Genomic DNA, 13,119 nt, shown 5'->3' with positions numbered 1-13,119 from the left:
TATAAAAAAGCATTTAAATAAATGAGCTTATACCAAAGTTTAGAATACGCTCTCTGTTAAAATGTTCTTTATACAAGGATTTCAGGTGCTCCAGCCCCAGGCAATGTCAGTGTTTACATTTCCTAGACCATAGACAGTCCATAAAGCTCTATGTACTTATTCTACCTCTATCGACAATGATATGGAAGCCAATACCACCCCCATGCTCCTTATGTCAGTATTTAGGACCTTGTATTATAAAATATACCCATGTAAAGTTGTTGGATGAACAACAATAGATTCCTCACATGGGTTTACCATTAAACTTGTAATAGTTGTTTTAACTGACCACAGAATTCTGAGGGATAACATGGAGTTATAGTTAATGTTTTCAATATACGGACAGAACTCAAGTAAGCTCAACCCCGTTCTTACCTAGTTCCTGCAGTCCTTAATGTTTATCACCATACGTTTCATACCTAAAAGAAAACAACTAGAGTAGATAAGTTAAAAAGCACTTACCCGATGAATGTGTGTGCACCATATGAAGAGTAGCTAAACACCATCACATCAATGACTACAGGGTTGACTCTCAATCTCCATCCACTGGAGGACACCTAATCCCTTATGTTCTGGTAGAACCTGAATACAAAGCCAGAGAAATGGTCATGTAAGAGGAATCCTGAGACTGTATGGGATGTGATATTATCAACGAAGAGACAGCTACATTTGGTGTTCATCTGATTATTTAGGTCAAACATCCCTTCTAATACTATTAACTTATATACTGAGTTTTCTCTTCTTTTAACTCCTTATACTTATGTTCTTTACTGACATAGTTTTAAGGTTTAAATGCATGTATCTACAATTGTCCCTGAACCCAAATGAGGTGATTCTAACACAAAGCATATTTCATATTAAAGGGGCTGTGGCTTGTTAGATTGTTAGGGTGTGTTCACATGACAGATTCCTGCATTGGAAAATTCTGTTGTGGAATCCATGAGGGGGGGGATCTGAGACACACTTTTGGATGTGAGTTACGACCCACTCATTAGCCTGGATTTACTAAGAGTGGAGTATAATTTTCTTGGTGGGGGTTTTTTCCCCCGACCGGTAAAATAAACGCAATTATAGTATTTTTAAAAAAAGTTGTAATATTAGAAACAAACAAAAAAAATCAGCTTTTTAGCATAAAAAAGGGATGGCAAATTATATTTCTTATATTATATTGTATTCTTATCCAGGAAACAATAAAAAACACAAAAAAGCAAAACAAGTAAATAATTGAATGAGTATGTTGGTGTTTTTAGTAAAGGACATGTAACACGTCATGCATTTTGTATTATTTCAGGTGGATCGTCAATCCCAGTTCATACAAGGATTCCGGGTGATGTACCGCCAGATAACAGGCCTGCAGTCTTCATCTGCATGGCAGAACTTTGAGGTCAAGGTTCCCGCCGAGCGTAGTACTGTGATATCCAACTTAAAAAAAGGAGTTACTTATGAGATTAAAGTTCGACCTTATTTCAATGAGTTTCAAGGGATGGATAGTGAGTCAAAGTCAGCTCGGACAACAGAAGAAGGTAGGAGCTCAAGAGCTGCATACATTTACCTTATTAGATCACCTTTTAAGAGATTAGAAATTGACTTTGCTGATTTTATTCTTAATAAATTGTGAGGTTGCTGCAAGATAAAGCTTGGTATCTACTAAAAGGGGTCTTGACATCTAAAAAAAAGAAGTATTTTATGCCAATCTTCAATTTTTTAGAGGCTTTGTGGTACAGGGTCACAATGTGCAAATGTGTTTCCAGAGAGATTATCCCGAGCCTTTGTGAAGTTTATCTATCTTTTAGTTAAAAACTACATAGTATTAGGTGCTTTTTTCCTTTAAATCTGTGGCTGGTTGGAGACGAGATGACATTTTCACTTACTGTCACGTCCTACAGCCAGTGTACTTAAAGTGCCACTAGACTTGCAGTATTGAACAAGATGTTTATGGCTCAGAGATATGTGAAAGTCACAAGGCTCGATCTGTTGCACAGATTAATGTAACCTTCAGAGACGCTACCTGCTGCCATTGCTTACCGGAATCTGTGATAAATAATTTTATCATCTGTCAAATGCCATCAAGCATTGGAGGTAATTGGTGTCGAACTGATGTGGGAGCAGAATGATTTCACAGTTTACAAAGTTTGACATATTTGCACTCAAGTCAACCAGCAATAAAATATTGTATATGTTGGCCCAAGTTTGTTTTATTTGCTTTGCCCTTGAAATCAATTTTGAGTGTTTCAAGGTCCAGTTTCTTCATACTGTACTCTGTTGAGTTGCCGAGTAAATTGTTCACAGTGCCTTATTCCCATTCATTTCTACGTATGCTACAGAAATAAAATAGAACCTAAAACTTTATATTAGCTGTGTAAATTTAAATTTCAATAGTTTGATGTGTTTTCTGTTTGCAGAAATGAAAATATATATTTTTGGGGATTTATTTAAGAAGATTGTCCTATGAAGACAACCCCATTTAGATGTTTTTAAGACAATTAACCAATCTATGTGGGTCCGGCCACAGAGTCCCATGACGGTTATCTCCAGGCACTGCAGGGAAAATTAACAGTGATGAAAATTCAACAGTTTAGTTAAACAATGTTGTTAAAGCAAAAACAGTAGCCTGAAACATGGGGATGTAAAATTTAGTTCATACTAAACATGTAGCTGCATTTGTCAAAGCAAGTTAGCCTTCTTAGAAGGGTCTTCGGATGGTAAACTGATGACAGCGTCCCACTACTTGACTCTTCTTAATCAGTTGTGGTCTCTGGAAGAATCATGCCACGTATTCAATTTTGCTGCAATGCCCCCACAGGAGAAATGAGGAGTTACACAGTAACTCTATCAAGTCAGTAGGCATCTGTGTAGCTTCATTTAAGCGAATAATTGAGCTAACAGAACAGAGGACTCCACACTATTCATTTAGAATTTTTAAATAGGTTATTTAAAAATTAGTTTTCAAAGCTAGATAACCACCAAGTCATCCAAAAGTCTTTTGAAGTTCATTTTCTGAAATGACAGAAGAGATAAACTTGCAATACATACCATCTAAACCTATGTTGTCCATGTTCTAGCAGACTTGAGTTGTATTCATCTGAAATGCCACGATGTTATACTGCATTTTCCTTCAGAGACCACTGTCATGGGAAATGCTTAACTGACCACAGCTACATCCCCAATGACCGCCGCCCATCCCCCCCAGGGTAGACATACTATAAAAGTGGTTGTCTTTGATACAACCCCTCTAAATGTCATAGGAAATACTACAATGTATGTGTGTTGTAGACTTTGATTGAGTACTGTTTCCTTCCAGGTAAAACAACCTACAGTATAGCCTTACATTTAGCGCAACAAAAATTGTCAGTGAAAGACTTTTCTGGAATAAAAATAGCAATCTCATGAGAGGCAACAGACTGGCCTTATATAAATCCGAGCAGAGCGAGATAAACAAATCAAAGGCACTTGACACATTACCAAGAAAGCCAACTTTCACTGGATTACTTTTTATATAGAATGGTACTTCAAAGGCCACCATCCAAAAATTAATTTCCCCACAGTTAGACTTTTTATCTGGCGCCGGCATTTGTCAACATCTAGTAAGGATCCATCTTCCACCTCTTTGGCCTTGCGTAAGTAACAAATGGAATTCACTTTGGCTGCAGAGGAAAAAGATGAGCAGCGATTTGGGTCCTTGCACATTTGTGGAAAAGCAGCTCAGTACTGAAATAATTGACCTGTCAACTATCAGGTCTATGTCTCCACAAACCCGCAGCAAGGGAAATGAGAAAACACTTTAAAAAATGTTGTTTTGCAATGTGGTCTATTTAATAACCACAGCCTCCCCAGACAAGCGCTTTAAAATATATAGCCATACGAGTGAGGGAAGATATAAAACAACCAGAGAAGGATTGTGTAAAGTATATATATATATATATATATATATATATACATATATATATATATATATATATATATATATATATATATATTATTATTTTTTTTTTTTTTAAGCTTTAAAAGCAATCATCTTGTAAAGGGTTTTACTGAGCAGGAGCATAGATTATGGTTACTGGTAGCTGATTTCCATAGAGCCCTATGAAAACAAAACATATTTATACATGTATTAAAAGGTCATAATCCAGTTCAGATAGTTTTTGCTTTACGGATAAACCAATACCACATGGAATATTTCACAAAGTTGACCATGTAGCTAACAATTTTAGGGCATATGTGGCCAAGCAGATGTCTAAGGGCCACTGTTAGACTATACATTGAATGCCATGCCATGTCAAATTTGTGAGGAATTCAAGAGAATAGGACTCTCATAAGCCACCCAAATGGTTTCCATACTGAGGTATAGTAGAGGGCTTGTGAACCTCTGTAGAAGTTGTATTAGGGTGTAGCACAATGCCGCCATAATACACTCATGTACATGAGATTTTTAGCCCTAGCCAACAGTCCTGATTTTGCTGGGACAAACTAGCAAACCGAGTCTCAGGAAAGGGGTAAAGGTTTTAGTAAAACCTTATTTTGCTTCAACAATCCAGCTAACCGGGCTGTAAAAAAAAAAGGGGTGAGGTTTATATAAACCCTACCTAAAGTTGAACGTTTTTGGCATTCCTGGGTTGGTGCCTTAGAAACATTGGTAGCTGCATCTGTGCAGATATTTTTCACCATTGGAATAGTCATTCTGGGGGGCAGCTTGTGTGGGTTTTCCCAGCAGGAAATAAAAAAATAAATAAAAATACATGAACATTCAACAATAATTCACATTATAATTTCTAGACGATTGCAGACTCTTTTGGATATATTGATAACTTCAATCAACCGTAGTCTGGATGTCTGTTGTCAGTGCATTTGTATTTTTTTTTTTAATTATTGTTTTGCATCAAAGCATTTTTGTTTGCCCCTTAGTTTTCAGGTCAGCAATAAAATATAGGGACAATATTGTGAAGCAATGGTATTTTGCCGCAGAACTTTCTTTGTGATGGTTAGATCGGACTTATTAAACCTATGTATTTGAGGTTTTGCTTTGTATATCCAGGCGCACATGATAGAGTTGTGCGTGTATCATGCCAGGTACGTTCCCTGCCAATAATATTTTTTTATAGCAGATGCACAGGTGTGCAATTAAAGTCTGGTAATCACTTCAGTCTTTCCGTATGAGAGTTAGATGCTTAGAACGATGACACTTAAGTTGGAAATACAAGTTTGATGAGTGAAGAATAAGGACTCAAAAAAGTGAAAATTGTAAAGATCGCAAAAGAGCAGAAGTGTTTTGGCATTTTAGAAGGAAAAAAAGTTAAACGTTGCTTGATCATCGTGGTAATAGGTGCATTTGGACCAGTAGGTTGTCTACGACTAGATTTCTCAAACTACTCCCAGCAGTGTTGATTCATACACATCTACCAAAAGACACTTACCTCTCAGAATGTCCTAAAAAATAACAGAATGTTCATAAAAAATACTTTTTCTCTGGCAACTGCTGATAACAAAATTACTTTCAAAATAATTTGTGGCTAAAATGAAAACTCAACAGACCATAAATGGAGTTAACAAGAAAGCCTCTATATATTGTTCTTTGAAAACCTTGGGGGAGATTTATCAAAAACTGTGCAGAGGAAAAGTTGACCAGTTGCCCATAGTAACCAATCAGGTCGCTTATTTCATTTTTCAGAGGCCTTTTCAAAAATTAAAAAAGAGAGCTGATCGGTTGCTATGGGCAACTGGTCAACTTTGCACAGGTTTTGATAAATCTCCCCCATGGTATTTAGTATGGCACGTATATGATTACAGCTCCTTCCATCCATACAGTACCTATCAAGGACAATTAAGCTTAATGAGTCATTTCTCTGCCATGTTGTGATCCAGACACCGTAATTGATTCTCTTAAATTGCTACAGTATCTTTCACTCTGAAGAGTAAATGGTGAAGGGGTCATTTGCTTTTACAACATGGGCAGACTGTCCACAGTCTAGATAGTTTGATGTATTGGGAGCACCATTAGGGCGGTTGTATAACTGTTTTTGAAAATATACACTTCTGTAATGAGATAACTAAATTTTATGGCATAGCATGTTCAGTGGAATTTGGCCTAATAATAATATCAGAACTAAGTGCTAAAGAGTATAATGGCAAATCACCAGATATATAGGTACTGTATATAATATATTGAGCAGATTTATACTTGTTGGCTCAGTTTATACTTCAGAGTCTACCAAGTTTTCATCAAGTTTCCAGTATTTTTAAAACTCAAAATTAGCCTTCATGAACCTCATTAAAGCCAATGGGGTCATGGCTGGATTAGACCCCATTTACATCAAATTTTTGGGCTACATCACCATTATATGCTGGTGTACTAGCAAAAGAGTATGCTGCAATGTTTCAGCAGCAGGTCCTTTGACCAATTGTAGCCTATAAGGGACTCTTAAAGGGATATTCTGCTGTCTCAGCGTTCTGAACATTTTACTCCGAACACGTGGAGCAGGCGGCGGGGGTCATGATGTCGTGGACACGCCCCTCGGTGTCACGCCTCTCCCCCTCAATGCAAGTCTATGGGAGGGGTCATGGCGTCACGATCCTGCTGCCCGCACCCAGTGTTCTAAATGAACGCCGGGTGCTGCCCCTTGCGATCTGACATCTTATTCCCTGTCCTTTGGATAGGGGATGAGATGTCTAGAGGCAGAGTACCCCTTTAATGTTCGAATGTATGCTCTTTTCCTTTTTTTTTTGCAGGACTGAAAAGCATAGCCTCCTGTATTTTTACAGTCTGACAAAAAAGTAAAAAAGGAAACAGACAGAATTAAGTGATTATTAGGCAATATTTGATCTATTATTTTAAATGAAAGCACTACAGGTATACCACTGGATACGTTGGCATACCCTTTTGTCAGTATCCCCATGTATCCTTGGCTTGACTTGGAGGTACTGATTTCATTGAAGAGTCTTAGTAATGTATCTAGACTTTTTTATTTTACGGCAATTTTTAATAAGTAAAACATATTTAAACTAGCTCTTCTCTAGCAGATAGACAGGGGTCACTCACCTGTAGACAGCTGCTTCTGGATTGATAATTCATGTGAATGGGTTGAACGACCACAAGTTTCCTTTGAAGATATGCACTTCAAGGTCAAAAAGATTGCAAATTAAATGAAAACAAATGAAAATAACCCACTGTTCCAATGTATTTTTCCCCACAGGAAATGTGATTGAAGCATATTGGATAGACCTAAATGGGAAAACCCTTCTGATATCTGTTGGACGTAAGGCCATGTTCTATAGCTTACTCAGGAGATTTAGCACATGCCCACTGGGGCCACTAATTCATCTCGATGTAGGATAAGCCAAAAATAGTTCCTATTCTGTTTGTCCAATAGTTTCGGGATAGTTTTGTGCCATGTGTAGATCAGAGATGGGAATTAAAGAGTAAGGTATTAAAATTTGTCAAGCATACGCTTCCTTTGTTACCTATTCTTTGTTTCTTCACACATTCATGCAATTTGGAATTGGATATGTGAAAAGGCAGGGGGCTGAGAAAACAAAGAAATCAATAGATATATTGTCTTCTAGGCATGTGCTCTATGGATTGGATATAGATTTAATTGTGTGAAATTGACTACAGAGTTACCAGAACCCAACACAGAACATTCATAGTCAATATAAAGAAAACCTAAAATGCTGTCTTTTTTCTAGGATCATGTGGAAGCTTTGTCACTAAAGGCCACCAATAAATTACCAGTGTTAATGGTTCTATAAGTCTGTGGTTTGCTACAACTGTATCGTTTGCTCACCTTTGCAAATCACGAGACCAATGTGTTTAATGGCGTGTGCACTATCTTAAAAATCTGTAGTAGAATCCCTTTTGCATTTTGAATGTGGGTAGAAAAACCCATGTCCAGGCTATCCAATGTGGAATCTGCCCAGATGTTATTTCTTTACAACCACCCAAAACACGCTAGGGTATTTTTGTAAAAAACAGGTGGGTTCCACATTCCATAAAACTACAATGGGGATTTTTTTTCCAATGTGAATTTGAAATCCATGTTGCAAAAAAAATAATAATAAATAAATAAAAAACAAAGACTCTGGATGGGTCAAGAATACGCCAGGGTTTATTATACATATATTTTTTTTATATTTGAATTTTTCAAATAAAGAAAAATACAAAGGACAATGTGTTTTTAGTTAATGAATGAGGCTTATTTTTTGCTAAATAACAAATAGACAAAATGTTGTCTTTTTTTATTAAACAGATGTTATCACAACAGCCAATATTTCAAGCTCAGCTCCTTGCTATGTTTGCATATTCAAGTCTGCAGGGATCTTGAGAAAAGGGTTCTGCATGCCTGGATATATATTCGGTTACTAAAATGAGACTTCAGCTCAAAGGATTAATGTCTTTTTCCTATTTTTTTTCTGTTCACCTGCTCTAGCCCCAAGTGCTCCACCGCAGTCTGTTACAGTCTTGACAGTCGGGAGCAACAATAGCACAAGTATCAGCGTCTCCTGGGACCCCCCTCCATCCGATCACCAGAATGGAATTATTCAAGACTATAGGGTAAGGCTGTTTTCTTCTGTACAACATAAACGGATTGCAAAAGCCAAATTTAAACAAAAAATAAATAAACAAGTAAATAAATAAATAAATATATTCAGGAATAATGGGAAATTTATTCTTTCACTTATTTTGCTGCTCTCAATTTTGGAAAACAATATCATTTTCATCTTCCATCTGAGCCCAACAAGCATATTATTATTTTCATCTGTAGTACAGTGAATCTGACATGTTTCGGGAGATTATCCTCTGTGCAAATGTAAGATCCTAAAATACATAGTCATTATGTGTCTATTTATTTGACGAGATCAATATTGCATCAGGATTTATTAACCCCCATACAGATATTAACCTCGACTTCACCCCTGTCAATACTTACTGATTTAATAGATTCATCTTGATGGTGGGGGCATTTTCCATTCTTCATATAAGGTTTAAAGTAGATTAACATATGATTAACTTCTTCATAACACTGGTAGCCGTCAAAAGCCTCGAAAGCGTTATCGGCTAGCTGGAAAAAAAATGCTAAAATTTATCTGACGCCTGCTTTTTATGGATTTGACAATTGGAATTACATAGCGGAACAAGAGGGGACTGACAATGTGCATTAGGTTTCTTATTTACAAAGCATCCATGTGTTATTGACAACATTGAGAGATTTGTGGGTCCGTCAATTTCAACCTGTGATTGTAAAGTGTTGATCCAGAAGAAGAAAAAATTCCAAAATAGAGATCACAACAAAGCTTTAGAAGGGTGTTTCCCAAATGGGGGTGCCTTTAGCATGCTTGCAATTGAATGGCCCCAACACCCCTCAATTTTTACCAAACATGGTGCCATACATTTGATAGTGGCTGTGTCTATTACTACAGGTGACTAACGCTTAAAGGGGTACTCCACCCCTAGACATCTTATCCCTATTCCAAAGAATAGGGGATAAGATGTCTGATCGCGTGGGTACCCCCACTGGGGACCCCTGCCATCTCCCTGCTGCACCTGGCGTTCGTTTAGAGTGTCGGGTGCAGTGCCGGAGGCTCATTACGTCATTGACATGCACCCTCAATGCAAGTCTATGGGAGGGGGCGTGAAGGACGCCAGTCATCTGGCACAGAGCGAATTTCTCTCTGTGCACCGGATGTCTGGGGTGCTGCAGGCGAGATTGCGGGGGTCCCGATGCTGGATCCTTTGAATAGGTGATAAGATGTCTAGGGGTGAAGTACCCCTTTAAGGATATTCCATACTAGGCACAGCCACTACCAAATGTACAGCCCTGTGCCTGGTAAACAATATAAGGTTACAGTTAATTGGTATGGGGTGGGCACAGGTCAGATCTCCACTGATCATATGAAGAGAGCGCTGGTACCAGTGCTGGTTTAGGTCATACCAATATCATAGTATTGAATTCCAATGTCTCTGTTCAACTCAATCTCATCATTGCCCATATAGAAATGTATTGCGTGGTTTTGGATGCACATTACACAAGCTAAAAAGGGTGTATTTTCCAAACATTTATTCTAAAAATACAATGTTTTACATAGTCCTTCCATATTAATTCTTGTGCAGTGTTCTCAACAGAAGGGGATCTTACTAGTTATGAGACTCAGTTAAATAAAAATACTTTAGTCAACAGATGGAAAACATATGGGTTTTTAAGTAGCCATTTTAGATGAAATAAACTTTTTTTTCTTCCACCAATTCAGTTCCCCATGCTGTGCTAAAATGTCTTTTTATAGGTCAGAAATCTGGAGTACATACAAAAAAGAATATTCCTTCAGCAAGAGCACAATTATCTCATATTTTTCCTCTGCATCAACTTTCTGGAGTTCTTGTAAATACATCATTGTAGACAGTAATAAAGATGGTGTATATTGTAATATCTAACAATATTGTTATCTTTCATTTTTATTTTTTATTCAATTGTATACAGATATGGTGTATAGGCAATGAGACCAGGTTCCACATTAACAAGACTGTAGATGCTGCTATTCGTTCAGTGGTGATCGGAGGACTTTTTCCTGGCATCCAGTATCGGGTTGAGGTTGCTGCAAGCACAAGTGCTGGGATCGGTGTAAAAAGTGATCCTCAACATATATTAATAGGTAAGGATGATTATTTATTTTTATAATGAAATGTAATTGAGTTATATGAGTTCTAACTTAAAACTCCTTGGCCCTAGTACAGAGTTTTGACCCCAACCATCATATGCTTCTTATCACACTGTTAACTCTTAAGTCGTAGAGGGTCTATGGGTCTCTTTAGTCATAAGAGTCAGTGGTGACTACAACCACTCCAAGCCAGTATCTAACTCAATAGAATTACTTCAGGCTATGCATCCATAATAGTCATAGTTTCCCAACAATATTTGGTCATTATATTTATGTATCCTTGCAGATCAATATAATACTTTTCCCCTAGTAATAATTTCTGTAAAGTGCAAGATCTACTATAGAAGTTTGCTCACTTCCTTCTAGTCACTAGTAGAAGGGACAGCAAAATCATGGGTATCGGCCAATCATGTATGGGGACCTCAGGACTCCCGATAGCAGATGTTGAGGTGGGTTCCAATAAGCCCAATTCTTTTGTTCTCAAGGTAGATCATCTACCACTAGAGGTTTCTGGACACAACTTACTCCTCTCTTCACATTCATAACAGATGCAGGCTCAGTCAAGTCTATGGAGGTTCGATAGCTTTGATACAAATGAACGTTCAGTCGACAGCCACAGATGTAGCCATGGTTATCTTGATTCTGTTTACGTGATACAGCAATGTATTGTGTCTGGATATCTGGGTATTAGTGAGTACTGTACTTCTGAAGTTGAAATAAGTTATCCTAACACATCGGGGATCAAGATAAGGCTTCCTTGTTTTCTTTGTAGAGTGTTGAGGTTTTCACTTCTCATGAAGACTCTATTCAAGAGCCTATGTAAGCCACATCTGTTACCTATATAATATGTTTGTCCTTGATGAAAAGAACAATAGACTATTTGTGATCTTAGAAGTATGTGATAAATAACATTATTCTTTACGCATAGAGGTGATTTCCGTTAGGCTGGAGGTTGCATAAAACATTCCTCTTTGTATACCCATGGTGCTCCTTGCGAAGCGTTTCAGTCCATGTGTTGTAGCCGGACTCTGTGCTGTTCATTAATAGCTGATGCATAATATGAGTCTAACAATGAACACATGATTCAACATTAGAGACTTCGAGGGATTTCAAATCTGGGGCTTTTCAGCCCCGTCTTGCTCTGCCAGTATATTACCATTGATGGTGTCACTGGGGATTTCTCCAGGATATAGAAGTGCAGCTGTAATCAAATCAGCAGAGCATTCATCTGAACACAAACCTATGATGGGCTCTCGGCTCCATTCCACCTTGGAGGAGACCAAAACTGCTCAACATGAGCTAATTCAGATGCATTAACAAACAATGCAACATATCTGGATATATTACTATAAAACAAGCACAGTCTATTACCTCACCTAATAATGCTATTCTAACGTCTGTTCTCCACCGCTGAGCGTTTTTACCAGATTACAAGTAGTTAAGCCTCTTGTAATAAGGACATGTTTTTGTTATTTCATTATATATGTATAATCTTTTATTTTTTCTTGCGTAGAAATGCAAACTGTTCACATCTGCTATGCAACTGACCCGTATTATAGCCAGGAGGTAGATCTTCAAAGTGCTATTGAGCCCTCAGGAGGCACTGTACTACAGTCTCATTATACATTATACATACTAGACACTCACAATATGCTCAAAGGTGAGCATTTAGGTGCCCATACCCCCTCTTTAGCAGTCAGCCAGCTGAATATTATTTTGGCTAGCAGCTATTTTTCCAGATTTTCCTCTTGTACATGAATTGCATGTATTTTCAATGAGGAGAAAGAAATAAGCTACTGCCACATACCTCTGGCAGAGGCTTATATTCAAAGGGATGAAAAGAGTTGGTGGTGAAATTCAACATACCTTACCCTTTCCCCCCTGACATCATCTTTTGGGGGGAGTTGAGGGTCCCAGTACACATTACTCGATCAGTGCTAGCTTTGGCCAACTTTTCTCTAATATGTATCCTCATACTTTTTAAGATTGGTTGGCTCCTTGTATAGGACCTTTTGTTCATCTGGTTTACCATATACTACCTGAAGACATATCTGTCTACCCTTAAATGGGCACTGTCAGATACAAAAACTTTTGATATGTTGTAAAGCATGCAAAACCAATAAGTTTTGCACTTGCTTTCATTATACTGAAAAAGCCAGTCAAACAACTGCCTCCCCAGCCTGCTTGGACACATACTAGTCCTGCTGTGTCCATACATCATCACCTATGTCATGGACATACTGCCTTGATTGACAGCTGTGAGTGCAGGGCTCACAGTTGGAGGAAAAATCCTCCCACTGTCAGCTTGTGCCCCACTACTGTCAGTAAGGACAAGCTGGGAGTTGTAGTTTTGCTAATACTAGGGGAGATGTGAGCAGACAGCATACTGAGGGAGGGGGCGGAGACCTGCACAGTGAGGCCACGCTCCCCTCCATT

At 38.0% G+C, this 13,119-nt stretch overlaps 1 protein-coding gene across 8 annotated transcripts in view; it reads left to right on the top strand.

Moving 5' to 3' along the window:
• ROBO2 (roundabout guidance receptor 2) overlaps positions 1–13,119 on the top strand; it is a 524,692-nt gene that overhangs the window by 450,410 nt on the left and 61,163 nt on the right. For all 8 annotated transcript variants that reach the window (XM_056559374.1, XM_056559371.1, XM_056559377.1 and 5 more), the window contains exons 15-17: positions 1,331–1,562; positions 8,460–8,584; positions 10,506–10,677. In XM_056559374.1, coding sequence (XP_056415349.1) covers positions 1,331–1,562; positions 8,460–8,584; positions 10,506–10,677 — 529 coding nt within the window. The remainder of the gene's footprint in view (positions 1–1,330; positions 1,563–8,459; positions 8,585–10,505; positions 10,678–13,119) is intronic.

This window comes from Hyla sarda, chromosome 2 (genome assembly GCF_029499605.1).
Source record: "Hyla sarda isolate aHylSar1 chromosome 2, aHylSar1.hap1, whole genome shotgun sequence".
NCBI lineage: Eukaryota > Metazoa > Chordata > Amphibia > Anura > Hylidae > Hyla > Hyla sarda.
This window is presented reverse-complemented; position numbering and strand designations above follow the sequence as displayed.